The sequence below is a fragment of the Lithobates pipiens genome, unplaced genomic scaffold (assembly GCF_037356315.1).
Source record: "Lithobates pipiens isolate NorthernLeopardFrog02 unplaced genomic scaffold, aLitPip1_a1.2 Scaffold_8, whole genome shotgun sequence".
Classification (NCBI taxonomy): domain Eukaryota; kingdom Metazoa; phylum Chordata; class Amphibia; order Anura; family Ranidae; genus Lithobates; species Lithobates pipiens.
Genome location: NW_027507903.1, coordinates 45,934,075 through 45,957,201, shown reverse-complemented (window position 1 = coordinate 45,957,201; position 23,127 = coordinate 45,934,075). Strand labels below are relative to the sequence as shown.

At 42.1% G+C, this 23,127-nt stretch overlaps 1 protein-coding gene across 1 annotated transcript in view; it reads right to left on the bottom strand.

Annotated features, from left to right (window-relative positions):
• Positions 1-23,127, bottom strand: part of ZNF710 (zinc finger protein 710) — a 114,692-nt gene that overhangs the window by 14,659 nt on the left and 76,906 nt on the right. Inside the window, exon 2 of the mRNA XM_077472639.1 lies at positions 10,143-11,625. Coding sequence (XP_077328765.1) covers positions 10,143-11,606 — 1,464 coding nt within the window. The 5' untranslated portion in view covers positions 11,607-11,625. The remainder of the gene's footprint in view (positions 1-10,142; positions 11,626-23,127) is intronic.

Here is a 23,127-nt window from a genome sequence, read left to right as displayed (position 1 = left end):
GTTCTGTTTTTTCTCTTGCGTTTTGGATGTAGCACGGTGAGAGTTTTTAATCTTAGGATTAAGTAGCCATAGTCCGACGGAGGAACAAGTGGCCTGGTTTTTGCATGTTGCATCAACTATGTTGTACAGGTCTGGACATGCTTTTGGGCTCTCACACCAACAGCTGGTGAGGGGACTGGAAGGGAAACTTGAGTGGGTGATTCCCAAAATCACACATAGATTACACACCGAGTGTGACTGGTCATACTGCAAAGTCACAATATGCTGCCAACCCAATATGCTTCCAGGCCCTGAGACCAGGAAGGAGAGCATGTTTAGGCACTCTAAAAATGGAAAACCTATCAGTGCAATGTTGCTTCTTCATGGTAAATTGAGCAGACAGGTATCGTAGGAATCAGTAAAGCTACAATAATGAATAGTGGCATCACTGTAAAAGAGGCACAGATCTATACCAATGCCTAAAACAGAATAATACAGTATATGAAGGCGGTTATAATAGTTCATAATTAGTTCGTACTTATGTATGTCAAGGATGTACCAAGTAGACTGGCTGAAGTTCAACTTTAAAGCCCAATTAAAGGCAAATAAAAAAATGATCCCTTGTAGTGTGCCTGGAATTGGGGTAAATTGCTTGTTTATGCTTATAGGAAGAATAAAAGGAAGTATATCTATCCAACCCTCTGCTCCTCCCTGCAGCTAGCCCAGACCCCTCAGCTTCTGCAACCCCAAGCTCCAGTGGTCTAAGGTCCTGATGTCACTTCCATAGCCCTGCATTGGAAGTGATGACGGCGAGAGGACAATCCACCGCCAGAGCATGGGGAGTGACTATCTGCTGGGGAGCAGAGGATCAGGTAGGTAAAAAAGTTTCTTCTCTCTCCTAGACAAAATGAGCTATTACCCTTGGAGTGTAGGTGCAGCCCCACTGCAAAGGGATCACTTTTCTCTGCTCAGAGTAGAGCTTTAATTTAATGGCATCCTCTTAACTTTCATAGAAGACACGGGAAACAATCTCCATGTGGAAAAGTAAGAATTGTTTCTTGTGGTCAGATCCATGAAAATGGGTAAATATCCATCCATACAACTTTTTATTTAAAGGAAATGTACCATAAACACCAACTTGCAAAGCAATTCATGGTGAAGTGATCATCATTTATTGATTGGATATTCTGTATACTTTGTTACAATATATTTTTTCATAAAATGTAAACAGCTGAAGAAAAGAACTTAATATCTTTGTTACAAATTCTTTACAAAATGAAGCATGCAAGTCTCCTGAGCTCTATAAACGGAGATAATCATATGTTAATCTGGTTATCTGTCACATTGCCATTATGGGATCAGGAGGGCATTGTTTTGCCCTCTTAAGGCAAACTGAACTGAGAGTCTCTTGCGTTTTCTTTAAAGTCCTCCACATTATTAGGGGTTTAATATTTTAAAGTCTGGAGTTTATAGATTTCTGCGCCATTTGTTTTCCCCAACTACCTCTGTGACTGCCTAAGTCCACAGCACATTTCTTATCCAGCTTGAAAAACATTTATCTTCCACTCTGAGGCAACAAGTGAAGTGACTGGGCTATTAATTACCATCAGCAAACACTGCAGTTGTGCCAATTGAGTTTCCCCAATCTAACCTCACCAGGGTTCTGTGTAATCCAGCTGCAGCACGGGAAAGGGTCGGACTCACCCTTCGATCCGCTTGCTCAGCAGAGGAGCCATCTTCTGCTGATCCCCCGCTAAGCAGGCAAGTGACAGGTCTGTGTCCGCTCTACTTATGCAGAGCGGAAACGCTCACGACCTGCTCTCCAATATGGGCTGTCGGATGCAAATGGCCCACCTGTCAGTTTACACCAGGGGTCTCAAACTGGCGGCCCTCCAGCTGTTGCAAAACTACAAGTCCCATGAGCATTGCAAAAATTGGCAGTTACAAGCATGACTCCCTTTAGGCACAGGCATGATGGGACTTGTAGTTCCGCAACAGCTGGAGGGCCACCAGTTTGAGACCCCTGGTTTACACCCAACTTTCATCTGATCTGATGAATGGGAGATCTGTTTTAGGGGATCGGACTGGATGTAGCCGGGTGTAAATGGACATCTCAGTTTAAACCTGCCGCTCCACAGAGGCGAATGGGGGTTCCGATCAAGTCCACTTGAAAAACGGACAGGTGGACCCAGTCAGAACATTCATGTGAAAAGGGGCCTAGCTCTTTTTAGACCATTGGGAACGTACTTCTTGAAGCCTTGCTTTGTAATTTTCTATCGTTTTTACTTCTTGTATTGTCCATTCTCACATTTCCAATACTTGTTTCATCTGTGAGAAATTTGTTAGTATGACAATCAAGCTTTCTGTATATGAAAAACAGTAATTAATATACAGAACATGTTCTTAGATCACCTGATTACTACAAACAAGGGGGAGCTTGGTGCACTACAGATGTGTTGGATGAAAAACAAAAGTATTGGGACTGCTTTTTCTTTGCATTTTAAAGTGCTTTTCCACTTTTGTAGCCAAATTGGAATACATCTACTTTACATAAGTAACTGGACTTGTCCTCGTCTGGAAACGCAGCAGATTACTCCACCTGAAAATCATTAAATAGTCCTTTCTGCCTCTGGCCCCCTGCTGAAGAAATGGGGCCCGGGGAAGTTTTTTTTATATTAAATTGCTACTGAGAGCGGGATTACTACACCAGTGCTCAGAAGCGGGGAGCCCCCTTTTTGCCTCTAGGCCCCCCTGCTGAACTTGCTGGGCCGGGCCTGGTACAGGATGGCCGATTCCACTTCCTTGTCAGCAGCCCTGCTCATGTGTAATGTGAGCAATACTTTGGTACATTGACATCAGGCTATGAAATGCCACAAATGTCATTGTTTAGGAGGAAGCTTTAAAAAGGATTAAAAAAAACATGGAGACTGACTTAGAAATCTGCTACAGACAAGTTTCATAGACTTTATGGACAACTATGGGGCTCATTTACACAGCCCTGGGAGTGGTGGGGGAGTGTGCAAGAGCATACAGAACCTGCAAAAAATATAAAGAAATCTTCCCTAGGAACCATGGCCTAGGGACATCATTGGGATGCCAATCTGACACTGCATTCTAATCTTCCATTTACAGCGTAAATTCCTCCAGTTAAAAGAGAATGTATAGAGGATTTTCACTGAGCACCTACCGGTAGTTAGACTTATTATTGCAGTATTAATCTTAAAGTCATTTTTGATAAGACGTTCACATTTGTGCATACTCGTTATTCCATATTAATATATTAAACATAGAGATTTGTAGATCAGCCACTAGAGGGAACAATAAATTAGCATTCACTCTGCTTCCCTTCTAAACAACTGTGGTAATAAGATATTGGCCATATAGGGAGTGCATTATTTTCAATCAGTTTAAAAACCCTAAGGCCTCTATCACATGACAGGTGCATGCTAATAGCAGCGGTTGCTCAGCCTATATAAACTAAACTAATGACAGGCTGACCGCAGCATCCACTGGTCATATGTAGCCACACAATACAGGGTTACCTGTGGTTAGGGACAGTTGTTTGAGCCTGGATGCAATTAGCCACGTCCAGGCTCAGATATTCACTGAGTCTTGCTGCTGGATTCTGCTGTGAGCAGTTAAACAGCTATGTAAGACCCCTTTCACACGGGCGATCTGGTCATGTCTGCTTATTCAGGTGGACCTGATCGGATGGTCCATGTATCCCCATGGATCTATGGGTGCAAACGGACGTGTCTGTTTACACCCACATACCTCTGATCCGATCCAGTCCTCTAAAAAAAAACAAAAAAACAGAAGAAGATCCGTCCCTCCTGCATAAACTGAGCAGACATGGACCTGTCATCTTGCCTACCCTGCTCAGTGGGGAGGGGGGGGGGGGTGATAAGACAGATCCCCTGCTGATCAAAGCAGATCCGCCCATTCGCAGGTGGCCCAAGGAGGCCTTAAAGTGGTTCTAAAAGTCAGAAGGTTTTCTATCTTAAGTGTGCAACAGCTCCCTGTGTGCAAAAGCCCCCCAATCTTAACCTGAGCCCCATCTCGATCCAGCAATGTTGTACAAGAGCCTCGGCTGTCTGGGATGCTCCCTCCTGATTGGCTGAGACAGCAGCAGGTACCATTGGCTTCCGCTGATGTCAACATCAGTAAGCCAATGAGAAGAGAGGAGGCGGGGCCGAGCTGCAGCTCCATGTCTGAATAGACACAAAGAGCAGCGGCTCAGCTCGGGTGCCCCCTATAGCAAGCTGCTTGCTGTGGGGGCACTTGGCATCAGGGAGGGGCCAGGAGGCCTGAAACCAATCAGATGCAGTCCTTTTAGGGTATTCTGACAGCCAGCATCTATGGTAGGGGAAATGTATTCATCCATGTTCTTTAGGCAGGCCATACATTATGAAGAGAGTGGGAGGTTTCTCGTCTGTCAGAATACAATGATCACTGCTATCAGCTATAGCCAACAGCAGCGAACGTAGAAAAAAAAAAACAGGCTGCTTGTACTGAAGTTGATCGATGCATCCACTTCAGTACAACCAGCCTGCCCATAGTTGAGTTGAAATTTGTCCAGTTCCTGCTGAACCAGCTGAATTTCAATCAGTCTATGGCAGGCTTTAGGGTGCATGGGGTATCAAGCTTTTTTTTCTTTCATTCTACCCTTGGCGGAGGCGGCTCTCTAATTAGGCAAATAAGGCGGTTGCCTAAGGCCTCGCACTCACAGGGGCCTCGTGACAGCCTGATTAAAGAGCCGCCTCTGCTGACAACAATGCCGCTGTGGCATTAAGCTCAGACCAGCAACGGTTTAACATTGCCTGTGAGATAGAGAGCACTGACACCAGCACTGAGAGAGAGCACTGACACCAGCACTGAGAGAGAGCACTGACACCTTGACACAAGCTCTTAATATATGTAATTTATACAATTTTTTTTTATCGCTTGAATTATTTTTCCCATTATGGGAATGAGTGGGGCCTCATGTCTAGGTTTTGCCTGAGGCCTCAAAAAGCCTAGAGCCGCCTCTGACCCTTGGCCATTCACAAAATATGTATGGCCAACTTTAGAAAGAGTAGTCAATGATTAGTCACTGTGTAGCACTACAATACAAGAAACAGAGTCCGTGTATGTATGCAACGAGTAAATATGACTAGCCCTATAAATAATTACAAACTACCACTGCTACTTATTTATTACATCTGGTTGCTTTAATTTACATGGTTATCTAAGAATTTTAAGGGGCTTTGCATTCTCTTTAACAAAAAGTTATAAAGGAACAATGACAGTTTCAGATCCACATTACACTAGAGGGAGCCAGAGAGCTCTGTAAAGCAACTGCCAACCAGCCACAGGAACAAAAATCAAACTCAATTTAGAATAAAAAAGGAACAGATAAACACTAGCACATATACAGCATTTTAATTACCTAACTGGGAACCTATGCTAAACTGGTATACAGGAAGATAACAGACATTGTTAAGCAGTAGATGCATTGTCTGTAGGTAGGAGAATCTTATGAGCTACAAAACGTATGGATGATTGTCTCTGCTTCCCTGGGTGTTCCCCATTTCCTGACTTTCTGTGCAATGCATACATACGTGTGTGTGTGTGTATATATATATATTTATTATAGACACACACACACACACACACACACACACACACACACATACACACACATATTATATATACACACAGAGAATTTATGATTTCTTGGCCATTTTTCACAGAATATGAATGATGAGACAAAAACTTTTCTTTTACTCATGGTTAGTGTTTGGCTGAAGCCATTTTATTTTCAATCAACTGTGTTTACTCTTTTTAAATCACAATGACAACAGAAACTATTCAAATGACCCTAATCAAAAGTTTACATACCCTGGTGATTTTGGCCTGGTAACATGCACACAGGTTGACAAAGGGGTTTGAATGGCTATTGAAGGTAACCATCCTCACCTGTGATCTATTTCTTGTAATTAGTGTGCGTTTATAAGGCCGGGTTCACACTGGTAGGACAAACGCTCCGACATTGGGAGCTCATGTCGCATGACATGTGAAAATCAATGTTTACCTATGGGGGACGTCTTAACTGGTCTGACACAAGTCGGTCCGACTTTGAAAATGCTCCTTGCACTACTTTGGTCCGACTTTGATCCTACTTGCGCCCATTGAATATCACTGAAGTCGGATCAAAGTCAGATCGCTGTTTTGACTGATCTGACTTTAGCATGCGATTTGTCCTCTGAGGATCTTGAAGGGGAACTCCACGACAAATAAAAAAAAAAAAAAAACTGCATGGGTTCCCCCTCGAAGAGCATACCAGGTTCTTCGGTCTGGTATGGATTATTCAGCATGGGGGTCCCCCCAAAATCCATACCAGACCCTTATCCGAGCACACAGCCCGGCAGGTCATGAAAGGGGGTGGGGACAAGTGAGCAACCCCCCCAAACTGTACCAGGCCACATGCCCTCAACATGGGGGGGGGTGGCTGCTTTGGGGCAGGGGGGCCCTGCATCCCCCCTGCCCCAAAGCACCTTGTCCCCATGTTGAGGACAACAGGGGCCTCTTCCCGACAACCCTGGCAGTTCTCGATGTTAACGCAACGCGCTCTCCCACTCTAATGACGGGTGCTCAGTGCGCCACTACTTATATTGGCATGGGGCGGGGTCTCCGGAGGCCCATCCCTTGTAACATCACCACCCGGGGTATGATGGGGTGGTGACATCATAAGAGGCGGACCTCTGGTGATCCCCGCCCCATGCTGATATAAGTAGTGGCATATCGCGCACCTGGCATTAGAGCAGGAGAAAGCGTTGAGTCAAAATTGGAAGAAGACCAGAGGGAGAACACAGCAGAGAAGACCCAGCAAAAGAGCGAGAAGATAGCAAAGAAGACCCGGACAGCGTAGAAGACAGCAGACAGAGGGAGGAGAACCAGAGAGGGCTAGAAGACATGAGCGGAGAAGACCCGGAGAGGGGAGAAGGAAGAACTGCCAGAGGCAGAAGACGTCAGTGGAGGAGGCAGAAGAGCCGGAGAGCGGAGAAGAAATAATAAGAGACAACAGAGCTGCCTTAATAAAATAATTTAAAAACCTATGTAATGTTTTTTAATTTTTTTTATGTGAATGGGTAGGGTTACAATGTACCCCATACTCATTGACATAGGATTGGGGGCCGAAATTCTGGGAGCCCCCCCTTGTTAAAGGGGGCGTCCAGATTCCAATAAGCCCCTTGCCTGCAGACCCCAACAACCAACGGCCAGTGTTGTCGGTAAGAGGCTCTTGTCCTTATCAACATGAGGACAAGGTGCTGTGGGGTGGGGGGTGCAGGGCCTCCCTTGCCCCAAAGCACCCAGCCCCCATGTTGAGGGCATGCGGCCTGGTACGGTTCAGGAGGGGGGGCACTCGCTTGTCCCCACCCCCTTTCCTGACCTGCCAGGCTGTGTGCTTAGATAGGGGGCTGGTAGGGTGGGGGTTTCCCTGACAATCCATACCAGACCGAAGGGCCTGGTATGCTCTTTTACATTGTGCATGGAGTTTCCCCTAAAGATTCATACCAGACACAGTGCCTGGTATTGTCGAGGATCAAAGTCGGATCCCTGTTCATTGAAGTCAGATGCATGTCGGACTTCAAGTCGCTGGGTAAAGTCAGATCCAAAGTGGTATGGCTGTCATGTCATACCAGTGTGTACCCGGCCTAAAAGGTCAATGAGTTTCTGGACTCCTGACAGACCCTTGCATTTTTCATTCCGTGCTGCACTTGTGTTTCTGGATTCTGAGTCATGGGGCAAGCAAAAGCATTGTCAAAGAATCTGCAGAAGAACGTAGTTGAACTGTATAAAACAGGAAAGGGATATAAAAAGATATCCAAGGAATTGAGAATGCCTATCAGCAATGTTCAACCTCTAATCAAGAAGTGGAAAATGAGGAGTTCTGTTGAAACTGTCAGGTAGACCAACTAAAATTTCAGCAACAAATGCCAGGAAAATTGTTTGGGATGCAAAGAAAAACCCACAAATAACTTAAGATGAAATACAGGCCTCTCTGAAAACATTTGGTGTGGCTGTTTCAAGATGCACAATAAAGGAGGCACTTGAAGATGGGCTGCATGGTCGAGTCGCCAGAAGAAAGCCATTACTACACAAATCCCACAAAGTATCCCTAATACAATACACCAAACAGCACAGAGACAAGCCTCAAACCTTCTGGCACAAAGTCATTTGGAGTGAAGAGGCCAAAAATTGAGCTTTTTGGCAACAACTATAAAAACTACATTTGGATTGAAGTCAACAAGGCCTATGATGAAAAGGTACACCATTCCTACTGTGAAACACTGGAGGCAGATTGCTGATGTTTTGGGGATGTGTGAGCTACAAAGGCACAGGAAATTTGGTCAAAATTGATGGCAAGATGAATTCAGTATGTTATCAAAAAATACTGGAGGAACATTTACATTCATGCGTGCATGGGACAAACTTGGACTTTCCAACATGACAATGATCCAAAACACAAGGCCAAGTCCACCTGTCATTGGCTACAGCCAAATAAAGTGAAGGTTCTGTAGTGGCCATCTCAGTCTCCTGACCTCAATATCATTGAGCCACTCTGAGGAGATCTCAAATGTGCAGTTCATGCAAGACAGCCCAAGAATTTCCAGGAACTGGAGGCTTTTTGCCAAGAGAAATGGGCAGCTTACCATCTGAGAAGATAAAGAGCCTCAACCACAAAAGACTTCAAGCTGTCATTGATGTTAAAAGGGGGCAATACACGGTATTAAGAACTGGGGTATGTTAACTTTTGATCAGGGTCATTTGGGTAGTTTCTGCTGTGATTACAGTTTAAAAAAGAGTAAACACGGTTGATTGATAATAAATGGTTTTAGCCAAACACTAGCCATGAGTGAAAAAAGTTTTTATGTTATCATTCATATTCTCTGAAAAATGGCCAAGAAATCATAAATTCTGCAAGGGTTTGTAAACTTACGAGCACAACTGTATACACACACACACACACATACATACACCTGTGGATTTTCTATTGAGAGTATTCAACAATATCAAGCATGCTCTGCTTTGTTCATACACAGAATTAGCCATAATTATGGCCACTGACAGGTAAAGTGAATAACGTTGATTATCTTATTACAAAGGCAACTGAAAGAGGTTGGGGTAAATTAGGCAGTAAGCGAACACATTGTCCCTGAAGTTGATGTGTTGAAAGCAGAAAAAAAAATGGACAAGCGTAAGGATTTGCGCGAATTTGACAAGGGCGAAATTGTAATAGCTAGATGACTGGGTCAGAGCAACTCCAAACCTGCAGCTCTTGTGGGATGTTCCCTGTCTGAAGTGGTCCAACAAAGTTAAACTGGTAACAAGGTGTCAGAACACACAATGCATTGCAGTTTGTCGCAAATGGGGCAGTATAGCCATAAACCAGCTGACCCCTGTCCACAGCCCAAACCGCCTACAATAGACACATGAACATCAGAACTGGAGCATGGAGCAATGGAAGAATGTGGCTTGGTCTGACGATTCATGTTTTCTTTTACATCATGTTGATGGTCGAGTACGTGTGCATGGCTTACCTGGGGAAGCCATGGCACAAGTATACACTATGGGAAGAAGTCAAATTGGCAGGAGGTAACAATCTTCTACTGATGGCTTGGTGCCAGATACCAAAGCATACCTTCAGAGGTCTAGTGGAGCCCATGCCTCAATGGGTCAAGGCTGTTTTGGCTACAAAAGGGAGACCCACTCAATATTAGTTGGGTGGTCATAATGTTATGCCTGATCAGTGTATATTAGACAGGAGGGTTTTGTTCCATGTAGTGACATAAATCTATAAAATTTACCATAACTTTATTGTAGTGTTTTAAATTAATAAGATTCAGCCAGAAGACACTATAAAGAATAAAAAAAAAAAATGGACAAAAATAATATTACCCCTTGCACCCTTTATGATTGAAAAATGACAAAAAAATAAATAAAATCCCATCTTGTTGCACCAATCAACCAGATTCTCGCATTATCTCTCTCATACCTGAAAGGAACAATAAAAATGGGATCTCATTGGTTAACAAGGGCGGCAGGAACATATCTTCCCCCAGAAACTTTCAGTTCCATAGCCCGTATTCAAAGGAGGAAGTCTACAAAACACTACCCACCTTGTGTGTTAATGAATGCTGCTTGAGATGGTGGATCTGGCTGAATTCCATGCCACACTCTTTACAGACAAAAGGTCGGACATTTTGATGCTTTAGCATGTGGTTTTGTAGCTGGCTGCGGTAGTGGAAGGATTTGTTGCACTCCATACACTGGTACATAGTGGGTCCCTGGTGTGAGGAGATGTGCCGCTTCAACTGTGTCAGAGTAGCAAAGTCCAATCCACATTCCACACAGACATGGCACCTGCCATTTTCATGTTTCACTTCATGGGCTTTAAGTTCACTTGGGTAGGCAAAGCCCCGGCCACAAAATCGGCAGCTGTACGGTTTGATGTCCGTGTGCAGCAACATGTGTCTTTTCAGGTGGCTGGTTTGTGTGAATGCTTTATTGCAAACATCACACTTATGTGGCCTTGTCCCCTGGTGGGTGAGGAGGTGGGTTTGTAAGTGGCTTGGTTGTTTGAAAAGTTTGTTGCAATGCGGGCACGAGTGGGGTTTGATTCCGCTGTGCCCCAGAATGTGTGTGACTAGGTTGTATTTTGAGGTATAGGATTTCTCACACATCCGGCACTGCCATCGCTTTTGGCGGTCTCCAGCCTCAACCAGGTAAGAATCGTCAATCTGGACATTTATGTCTAATCTGTCCAGCTGGGCCTTTTTATTACGCTCAATCGAATCAGCTGTGTCCGATTCAAATTCATTCGGATCTGACCAGGAATAGCTTTGCCCGCTTTCTTCTGTCTTAGGAGATCCAACCGATGGGGCTTGGCTCTCACTAGGCTGCATTAAGTTAGAACCATAACTACATTGTCTTTGCATGCTGTCCAAACTAGAATTACCTGGGATGACTGGAGGAATAGGGTACGAATTCTGATAAGGGTGTTGTGCAACATGCCTGTAGTCTGCATTTGCCTCATGGCGCTGCCTGTCACGAAAATGTCGCCTCCTGGGCCGCCTACGAAACGTGCTGAGGTCAATCATTTTCAAAGAATTGTTCTGTACAGTGTTATCACTTTCCTGTTCCTGAGCATCTTGAGGAAGAGCTTCCTCATTATCTGGCTCTTCATTTTTGGCCTCCACTACAACTTGGCAGATTTCTCCTTGGTCCGTCTCCTCCTCCTCCTCAAGTTTTTCAGATTTAATTTTTGGAATTACTTTGACAGGTAGTCGCTTCTTCCGCCTTGTGTGTTTTTCAGGATCCAAGCCATCATCTTCCGTAGAGTCAGCTGCCTCCTTCACTTCTGTGTTCATGAACGGCTCCAGTTCCGGCTTTTCATCTTCCACCAGTCCATTATTTGAGCACTCGCTTCTTGAGGCTGGCAGAAAACTACTGGGACTGATGGTGGCACCAAATAGTTCATTTTCTGACACCAATCCCAAAACTGCAGCTTGTGCTAGAGACAGCACCACCACAGCATCAGTCTGGGTGCCAAAGTCTGTGAAACGACCCATGTTCCAGACCATCAAGATGGCATGCCCCCACCTATAATAGAAAAAAAATAAAAAATTTAGTGTCATATGCTACTATCATTACAGAGATAAAAAAAAAAGCCTTCTGTGTAGTTAGTAGGGTTATTCATAAACATTAGCCAAGTGCCACTTGTATCAGTCCCTTTTGACTTGATCATGCAAAAATGTCATATCTAAGACCTGAATGGGCAACAAAAGAAGACATTTTCTGAAGTATGAGAAACTGCTTGCTTAGCCCGATCAATGTAGATGTATAAGACAGCCTCAGCAAGTGCTGCTTCACTGATCACTCCCTGATTCGCTTCACCCCACCCACAGAGTCTTAGTCATAGACTTCAGGCCAATCATTTTTATCGACTGACCTGGAACAAGCTTGTGAATATAATTTTTTTGGAGAACCGAATTGCCTGATTCGTTGTTAGTAACTCACTAAGTAGAGAAGCAATTACAACTAACCAAGCACGCACATTAAAAATTACATCTCTGTTTGATTTAATTGTTTACTGCTATATGTTAGCTATTTATTATTGCTGTGCGCAATCTCAAAAGTACCTCTACTTAGATATTTCCGTGTAAAGTGCCAATGGTGCATTCACTTACTTTTTATGAATTTCTAAAGTACCCAGGGAACTAAAGCATCCAAATATAGACTTTCACTAGGAAGTTAGCACTTAGCTCTGTCCTCTCTTTTGCCTTACAATTGGTCAGTGAGTCTTGCCCATCACATGGATGGGCCAGTCATAAGCAACTGAAAGGCAGAAGGATGCAGGTCCAAGTAACAAATTTCCAAGTGGTAGCCGGTACTTGCATAATAAAATGCTGGGTATCTGAAAGTACCTGCAACCAACACCTGGTACCTCCATTAAAATGTTCATACTGCTGGTTTGGTCTTGCTCTCTTTTACAATCTTTTTGGCAGGAAGTGGTGGCTGATGTTAGCGCAGAAAGTGGCTTGGTGGTGCCTATGGACCCACATTTGCTAATGTTGGGAATATGTGATACGCTTGACACTACTAAACACAAAAGACTATTTCTTTCTTTCGCAATTCTTACCAAATGGAAGGTTTAGGATCCTTCCATGGTGCAACAGTGGAGGTCCACGGTCAACAAAGTGCTACCGCTTTACAAACGTACTTATTTGGGTCGAAATTGGCCAAAGGTGGTTACCAATACTTGGGAAGCATGGGTCATAGCCAGAGACTGTAAATGTTTTACTGGTTGGGTTGGTCGATTGCACCTGAATACTTGCCCCTTCCCAGTGCAGGCCTTCTTTCAGCTTCTCGGTTCCTTTCTCCCACTTTCTCTCCCCCTCCTCATGCCCCTCCTTTGGTATTTCTATCCCCCTGCCCAGTCTCCCATTTCCCTTGCCCCTCTTCCAAGAGGATTACCCATATGGTCCAAGGGATGGTTTGCAGGGGGTTTGATCTATGGATGGGAATTATGATAACTTGGTTTGAGTAGATAGGTGTAACTAGTATACCAACTAGTGTATTGTTATTGTAGATGTTCTTCTGTATCTGTAATTTATGTTACTGCATTCATTTTCTCAGAGTAGACTCAATAAAACGTATCTGAAGTTCTGGATTTGGTGATTTTTTTTAAAGCTTCTTGTTATTGTTACAAGATTTATATAATAACATCATTCCCCCAATTTCCTCATTTAAATACAAGGTACATGATACTCAATTCTCAAAGCTTTACACAAGGATAAGAATGTTTATTGTAGCCATATGACTATAATATTTAATCTCATTGGCAAAAAAAGAACTCACTTTTTTGGAAAAATAAGCCTCCTTATCCCGGTGTTTTAGCTCAGTGAATTGGATGTACAGGCATTTAATTAAGGACAGATACTTTTATTATAAGTCTTAGTATGTTATGTCTGCAGATAAAACGTGGAAGAAATTCCATGGAACCTCAGGGAGAACCTGGTGGGAGAAAAAAAAAAAAAAAAAAAAAAAAAAAAAAATCGCTCCTCATTTTTGTTTTATGTGATTGGAATTATTAACCTCCCTCCCTGGGTCTGGTGACCCGACTTTCCACGTTTAAAACGGCTGCAAAGGAACAATGTTTGTGTCTCATACAGTAAATGACAGATGGAACAGAAAACTCAGGATGCTTTAATTATAAGAAAACACTGTATGGAGAAACTGACTGTTGTAATGGAAAAGGGATCTGAGAAGAATAGAACATTCCAAACATGATCCCTGGATAATTGTTAATCACAAAGAGTCAACAAGATACCTGGGACATCAGTGGGACACAGAGAAATGTTAGCTGGTGACACTTGGCGATACGTGTTAAAGTCATGCCTCAAGTCTGGTTTGGCTTTTATAATGATTAGTAAAACTATGAAAAAGCCAGTTGCTCAGATGTCTTAAAGCTGAACTCCGGGAATGAGACAAATTCTACCATCACACACACTACAAGGGTAAATGCATGGTTAAAGTGATTGTAGACCTCAGACATGAAATATGAACAAAGCATAGCCCTCTATAGTGTGTAATTGTATTAATCAAGAGCACAAAGTGTCATTTATGTCTGCTGCTTCATTCCTCTATCGGCATGAATCACTTCTGACAAGTTTTCCTGACACCAAAAGAAAAAAGGTGACAAGGAGGGATCTTCAGCATACAGCCTGTAATTGACAGCCTCAGCTCTGTTCCTGTGTGCTGTATGAAAGGGGTGTGTCCCTGCCTGCCAAATCATGTCTCAGCTTTCCTCACTGAGCTCTGCAGTCTTATTTCAGTTCTCTGTCCCTGTTTTCTAACAGCTCACACACTTTGAACGGATGTAGAGGGGAGAGGGCTGCAGATAAACAGATATGACCCCTTTCACACTGGGGCGTTTTTCTTGAAAGAAGCCTCATCTGCAGTCCCAATGTGAAAGCCCAAGTGCTTTAAGAGCCCTTTCACAATTGTCAGCTCCCGAAAAATGCTCGTAAAGCGCCGCTTAAACTAGCAGCGCTTTACCAGCGTTTTTTGAGCGTTATTGGGGAGCTTTTAACCCCTGCTAGTGGCCAAATAAAGGGTTAAAAGTGCCCACAAAACGCTGCTGCCAATATCGCTTTTCAGGCGTTTTACAGGCGCTTCCCATTGATTTCAATGGAAAAGGGCACTTTAGGAGCGTTGTATTCACCTCTCCAAAAGCGCTGCAAAGAAGCTGCTTGCAGGACTTTTTTTGACGCCCTGCCAGCGCAGTGCCTCAGTGTGAAAGCACTCGGGGCTTTTACATTGGGATTGCAGTTGTGGCTTCTTTCAGGCGTTTTACAGGTGCTTTTTTTTAAAGCTAAAGCACCTGAAAAACGCTCCAGTGTGAAAGGGATCTCAGTGTGAAAGCACTCGGGCTTTTACATTGGGATTGCAGTTGCAGCTTCTTTCAAGCGCTTTACAGGCGTTTTTTAACGCTAAAGTGCCTGAAAAACGCCCAATAAACGCCCAAAAAACGCCCCAGTGTGAAAGGCGTCTTACTTACAGTGCAGGGTTAATAGCCCTGTATTGTGTGTGACGACATCAAGGCCCACAGACCGGAGCTGGAGGACAGCTGGACTGGAGCCTTACAGAAATACGCAATACCGTATAAATACCGTAATATCCTTGCACCTTTGACCTAAACAAGCATTTAACCCTTGCTTTACAGGTGAGGACTGGTGGCACTGCAAGGGCACATTTTGTCTCATTTACAGCTTTTGAGCTGAGCTCCGGGGGAAAACCTAGTTGCCATGTAAAAATTATTCTAATAATGGATGTCCCATGTGTGGATATTCCTGCGTTAGTTAAAACTTATGGTGCTGAAACTAACCGTATAGGTTCTAGTACAGTGGAGGCCGTGAGGCTCTCTTGCTCTTCACCAATTGTACTGTATACTTTTCACAGGATGTTCTGTGAATGAACGAGGGGAGATTGTATCATTCCATGTGCATTTCCTTCATTCACAGAATGCCTTGATTTCTGTAAAAAGACTACAAGATGTTTTATGAATGGATGAGTTGAAGAGTGAGCAACCCCACTATCATCACTTTACTAGAGCCTGAACTATAAGTTCACTACCAAGTTTGGCACTTACAGTAGTGTATGGGCAGAATGAGACTAATGCCCCGTACACGCGATTGGACTTTCACACAACAAAACCGTGGATTTTTGTTTGAAGGTTGTTGGCTCCAACTTGTCTTGCATACACACAGTCACACAAATGTTGGCCAACAATTACGAACATAGTGACGTACAAGACGTACATGATTTCTCCATTACAAACGCTAGTTTTACAAGACCGAGCGCTTCTGGCTCATACTTTATTCCAAGCATGCCTTGACTTTTATCCAACGGACTTGTGTACACGCGTTCAGAAAGTCCGATAAACATTTGTTGGTGAAAAATATGAGAACCTGCTAGCCAACATTTGTCGGTGGAAAGTCCGACAACAAAAGTTCGATGGAGCATACACACGGTCCGACTTTCCGCCATCAAGCTCGCATTCAACATTTGTTGTCGGAAAATCTGATCGTGTGTACGCGACATTAGAGTTTCAACTAATGCGGGAGCATTCACATATGAAACTTCCATCATTGGAGGTCATTTTTACATAATATCCAAAAATTGTTTTTCCCTGGAGCTTTATAGTGAAAGAAAAGCCTAACACTATTTTTTTTTAGAATAAAGTGTGTGTGTGTACTTACCTATTTTAATCAACTCTGGTCCAATCACCTAATCCCGCAGGTCCAGCTTCCCTGTGTTGGGGAGCGGTTGCGGCACTCACAATGCCTGGGCCATGGGAGCCTATGGGTGATGTCACGACTCCCAGCATTCAGTCATCGTCAAGTGCTCCCTAAATCAAAGCTGCAGGATCGTGAGAACGGACTGGAGCAGATTAAAAATGCGCAAGTACACAGATCTTTTTTATACAGGTTAGGCAGGATAAATAGGAAAGACATTTTAGGAATGGTTAGACTTAGGCTTTTGATTTCCACTTTAAGAACACCCATTATAATGATGTAAACCTGTCTATGGGTTCCACTGGAGATATCCAGCCAGTGAATGGTTAAGGGGCAAAAAGCAGGAAATCCTTACTTACATCAATCAATATTTACTCTTTCTGTTCTGAGCTCCAGAGTAACATGGGCAGGAAGGCGAGTGTGAAGACTGTAGTCATGTTCAAGGAAAAACATACTCTTTGTCCAAGAAACTCTTTAGAACAGCTGAGATCTGAACATATTTTAATAGTATTTAAGGAAAATGAAATCTGTGAGTGGCAGGTGCCAAGTCGCCTGCTTGTATAAATAAAACATTTCTTTACAGTCATGGGACCGTGCCTTTAATTATCATACGGCCATGGGAAAAAGAAATGCAAAATTACAGTCATTGAAGTATTTTCAGGGAATATATATATATATCTATATATATATCTATATATATATCTATATATCTATCTATATATATATATATATATATATCTATATATCTATATATCTATATATCTATATATCTATATATCTATATATATATATATATATAAATATCTTAAAAGTAGCGTTCCAGACATATTTTTTATTCTTTTTTTAAACACTACCCGTGATTTAATTCGATCAATTAAAAAAAAAAACATAAAATCTAATGCCGATTGATTGTCTATATACCTGTATTTGTTTGTAGTAACCTGTTCCCTGCTGAGCATGCTCCGATCTTCCCTGTGGGTATGTGAAGCCCACTAGTAGCTTCCTCCTGGAGAAGATGCCGCTGGCTACCCAGCATGCAGCTCCTGATCTCGCACATATGCATAAAGTGCGGCGCATGATTATTGCAACGGCGGCATTGCAGGAAGTTCCCGCCCTGTTATGCCAACCTGTCACTCAAGCTTGGTTAACCTTTTTAAAGTTGGAGCATATCGCTGGTCTGCATTGCGTAATTTCCTGGTTAGGAAATAACACCAACCTTCCAGCCGGCGATGCCCATTGACTCCTTGGATTGACGACAAGCATCTCCAGGAGCCATTGTGCGTCTGGAAATTACGGTATGCAACACGGTGAGGTACACAGGAAGAGAAGAATTGTGCCAGAGAAACAAGGTAAATAAAAAAAAAAGAATACCCTATACGTTTTTTTATGCAATCATTGACTAGATGGTGCAAAGTCTTTAATTTGGGTGGAACTCCACTTTAAAGTGCATTTCAACTTTTGCAGCCAAATCGGGATAACGCTTACTTTATATTTGATACATGTTCTCCTAGCATACCTAATATTTGAATATTTATAAATATATCAGAATTGCTGCTTACCATTTTCAATGCTCTTTTCTGATAACGCAAGCACTGACAAATCAAACTTTGCTCCAAAATCCAGAGTGCTCCTAAATGCAAATATAGACTTCCACTAGGAAGTTGGCACTTCGCTCTGTCCCCTCTCCTGCCTTACAATTGGTCATGGAGTCTTGCCCATCATATTGAGGGGCCAGTCATAAGCAACTGAGAGGCAGATGGATGCAGGACCAAGTAACAACTTCCTAGTGGTAGTTGGTACTCGCATATTAAAATGTTCTGGGGTATCTAGAAGGTACCTGCACTGACGATGCCTCATACCGCCATTAAAATCACGATACCACAGTGCACAGAATGAAATGGCAATAGAATCACTTTAAATATCCTGTTAGGTCAGTGTTTCTCAATCAGGGTTCCTCCAGAGGTTGCTAGGGGTTCCATAATCGATGGGAAATTTCGGCCTCTCAGATAAGTTCCCACTGACACTTGATCTTTTTAGCCATCTGCAAGGGGTATTTCTCCCCAATGTCCACAAACGTAAGGAGCATTCTTCCCACTGACCATCACATTAATGTATCATTAGTTGCAGTTATAGTAAATATTAGCAGGGATTTCCTGGAGACTGTAAAGTTATTTCAAGGGTTAATCTGTCAAAAAGATTGAGAAAGGCTACTTTAGGTTCTGGTTTTGGTGATTTGGTCCCATTTCCCTCAGTTTCCTTATTGAAATACCAGATGCACGATGCTCAGTTCTCAAAGGATAAGAATGTTTATTGTAGCCACAAGACTAATCTCATAGGACTGAAAATAACTCATTTAAAAATAAAATAAAATACTCTTTATGCTGGTGTTTTAGCTCAGTGAATGGAGTGTACAGGCATGTAATTAAGGACAGATACTTTTATTATGAATTTTAGTATGTCTACAGATGAAATGTGGAAGAAATTCCATGGAACCTCAGGAGAACCTAGTGGAAAAAAGCTCCTTGTTTTTGTTTTGCACACACTTGGTGTGTGCAGGACACAGCCAAAAGGGCCCCAACTTCTCTTATGGTCCCCATAGACAAATTGAATTTCAGCCAATTCCTGCTGAATTGGCTGAAATTCAAGTCACAGTTTGCCCTGTGGCTCAACAAAAGTCAATTCACAATTCAACTGAGCCAGGTGGAAAGTTATGGGCGAACCACGATTGCTTGCATGCAGTCCCTGTTCGGCAGCACCATTGCATTCAGGCAGCTGTGGGTCCACGGCTGCCCGAATACAATATCTGGCAGTGAAGATTCCTCCATCCATGCTTTTAGCTGTGCATGGTGGCCACTAGGAGTACCTTCCCCACTTACCAGTGCACCGTTGGAGTCCCATAAAAAGCCTAAACATGTGCATGCAATCATGGAAGGCCAACATTTCATATGATTTAGTCACTTTTCTATCAAACAGCTTACTCATAACAACTCAGGTAAGCATCCATATCAATTCCTCATTTATTGCTGAATACTTAGGCCGGCCATACATGGTGTAAATTTCAGCCTGTGCAGTGGAACTGCCTGAGATTCTAACCGTTACTAGGCAGGCTAAATACCAAGCTGATCGAGTGATCAACTTTGGTACAACCAGCCTGCCGGATTCTCTTGCCATTATCGCTAGCGGCTCCTATAGCCGCTAGCAATATTCACCATCTTCTCCTGGTGGAGGCGGCTTCCCCTACCCGTTAACTGATAGTAGTTAAGGGAAATAGGCTGTCCCTAAAGCCAAGTACACACGATAAGGTGAACATCCATTTTTTTTTTGGATGTTATTCTCCAGATCGAAAAACAAATAGCTAACTAAAGTACGAAAATTCTCGTACGACAGAATAAAAATTGGGAAGTGATGTAATGCGTTGTAGTGTATTTGTATTGCAATGGTACTGATTAAAAAAAATATTGTACGATCTGGTATCGTAAGATAAACATGTTTGTCCCTTCGGAAATTTTCGGACAAAACATGTGTACCAACGATCAGATTATGGTACAATCGCTTTGACAGCGGTATTTTTTGTATGATATTCTGATTGTGTGACCGGGGCTTAAGACAAAGTGCCTACCTTGATGACCAGTTCATCACAAAACCTCTGGCCAAAAAGAAACCAGCTTTTGGCATCGTAGCTGCAGTCAGCAGCTGCCGCTACCTAAATCGACATTGCTTCCAAAAGGAGTTAAACTTCATGGTGGAAGAAAACCTTTGAAATTTGATTAAACAATATAATTTCAAAGTACCTTTATCATATGATGCTGCTCAAAGTCTGTCCTAAGCTTCTAGCACCATCATATTTAATCTTCTGATCTAAAGCAGGTACTGGAATGCAAATTTCAACATCCAAGAACCTTCAGAGTTGGCACAAACCACATATCAGCCTGCCTAGTTGGTTTAGCCTGTGGCCAGACTGTTTAGCATGATCACATTCAGCTTCCCATACGAGAGTTCCAACCTTCCAATGAACGATTGTTCGGGCTGCTGCACGCACCGATACATAAATGAAGTGTCCAGTGACACATCATCCATTCATATGAGCAACACTGTAAACCTCCACTAGAATAATGTAATAGCCGATTTTATAAAATCCTATTCCTGCCAAGCCCCCCGACCCTTTTCTGGTCTCTGCTGCGTTACTGCTGCTGCAGATAGCTGCATTGTAACTATAACATACATAGGAAAAGTAGCAATTGTCATTTCCCTTCACAGGCAGGATCTAAATCGCTGATTTTATAAAACTGCTAGAATCCTGTTCCTGTCCCCTGACCCTTTTCAATATACCCCACTTCTTATCTCTGTAGAGCCAATGCTGGTGCAAATAGCTTCTTTGCCTCTATAACATATATAGAATGTGTAGCTTTTTCCTTCACAGGTTGGAAAAATGAAAGGGTAACTCCACTTTTGTGGGAAAAAAATAAAAATAAAAAAAAACTATAGCAATTATAATTAGTAATTAAGTATACAATTGCAACAAAGTCCTATTGTAATTGAAGGTTATTAAAAATGACCTTTCCTTTTCAATCTGCAGATCTGTAATTTTCTGTAATATACAATGCAATGTGGCACGATGGTGTACATAAAGCTCCCCAGGTATGCAATTTCCTGCTTGTGTGATTGGTTACCTGATTTTCCCTGAAGTCTGCACTAAAACACATAAGATTTTTAGAATCCCCTGCAATAAAAATGTAATTTTTGATGAAATACTCCCAAAGGGAAATTATGTCTAAGCAGACGTTCACATTGGGCCGATTTGACATGAAAAATCGGCGGCTATAGCAATGGCACTATCCAAATCGGTGCGCCACCGACTTTGCAGCGCCGCACTGATTCCTAAAAGGAAATTTCTGTACTACTTTTGGCGACTTCGGGGGCAATTTAAATAAAAATCTGTGCATGAACCCACACAGATTTCTGTCAAATCGCCCCCGAAGTCGGACTGCATTACTGGTTTGAAATTGTGCGAGTTCAGCTAAACTTGCACGGTTTATAACCCACATCAGTGTGACGTTGGGCTAAAGGGATGCAGGCATTGCCACTTTCCTTAGCACCCCGCACTTGCAGCAGGTGACTGATAATTATAAAACCACAGTACATGGACACAAATGGCTATTTTTCCAGAATAACAAAATGTAGGAATTAACACTGTTGAAAAATGTGTTCATTTTTATTTTATTCGTTGTTTTTTTTTTTCCTTTTTGTTTTTCGGGTCATTCGTTATGATCGCAATTTGTAAATTCAAAAATCAGAAAGTTATTCTTTTGAATTTTTGAAATGTAGTTATTCTTTCTAATTTTTTACATTTCTAACTAATAACGAAATTTCGAAAATTTGACAGAATAATCACTATTAAATTATAGGCATTGGAATTTCCATTAAAATTTGCCTGTTAGGTAACGTAATGAATACAAATTTATCCAAAGTTACAAATTACCCGAAATAACGAATGCCGCATCTGAACAAATGGAACGGAACAAATTAATAATAAATAATAACGTTTTTATTATTGTTACTTATTATTATTATAAAACTTCCATTTGTTTATATACGGTATTCAATATTTCGGATAATTTGTAACTTCAGATAAATTTGTATTCGTTATGTTCACTAACAGCCAAATTTAAAAGGAAATTCCAATACCTATAACTTAATGGTTAGTAATAGTTAAGTTAGTGGTTATGTTAGATTTTCACATTTTTGGGTTTGTCAATTTTAGAATTTACAAATTTTTGCTAAAATTTGTTAAATGGGTTTCGTTAATTCGAATAATTCAGAATTACTGAATTTGTCGAAAATCGTTCAAAAACTAACTCAGAACGAAACTAATTGCACATGTCTAGTAGGAATCTGCATAACCCAGAGAGGAATATCTGTTTCCCAACAAATGTGGAGTTAATCTTTAAACTACCACTGGTGGTACTTTGTTAGAAAATAATTGTCATGTTGGCCCTTTTCAATCCTTAGCGCTGTAGTGAATATGATGGATGCGCTGCGTTCTAAAAAATGAGCCATGCCCGTTTTCTGTGCAAGTTTATCCACTATGAGGCCCATAGAAGTCTACAGGAGCTTCTGAAAATGCACACCTAGTGCCCTTTAATGCATTTCCAGCCCCTGGAAGTAGATCCTTCCAAAATTACTGAAGGAAATCATCTTGCATTGGCTAAACACATATTGAAAATGTGTATTAACACCTCAAAAATGCTCTTCAACGCACTACAACAGGTATTAAAATATGCACTGAAAGCAGACAAGGAGAGATGTGAACCTATAATATTTGGTAAAACACAAACCACAAATATACAGTTTTTCAGTCACTGACAACTTGTACCATGGAAATGTGATTTCCCTGAAAATATATTTCTTGGAACAATCTCCAAGCTTGGCACCCTTCCGAGGAATTAGGGACACTTTGTTGTGGAGCAAAGTAAGCCAACAAGGTGATGGAGGAACATATAACCGAGTCAGGAAATGATCTTTGTGATACATAAAATCCTCCTTGTATACAATTTGTTCCATGTGTCCCAGCATAATGCAAGGAGCAGATGTTATCTAGTATACAAATGATATGTCAAGCATTCCACAGACACACAAACCAAGTACAAACACTCAGAGTGCTTGTCATTCAGAGGAAACACTGCAAAAATTCTATTATTTTTTTTTTTAACTACTTTACTTTTTTTTTTTTTTTTTACAAATCCCCTTTGTATGTGTTACCCTATTTCAGACTTGGATTCACTGGTGATAGTATTGATTATATGTA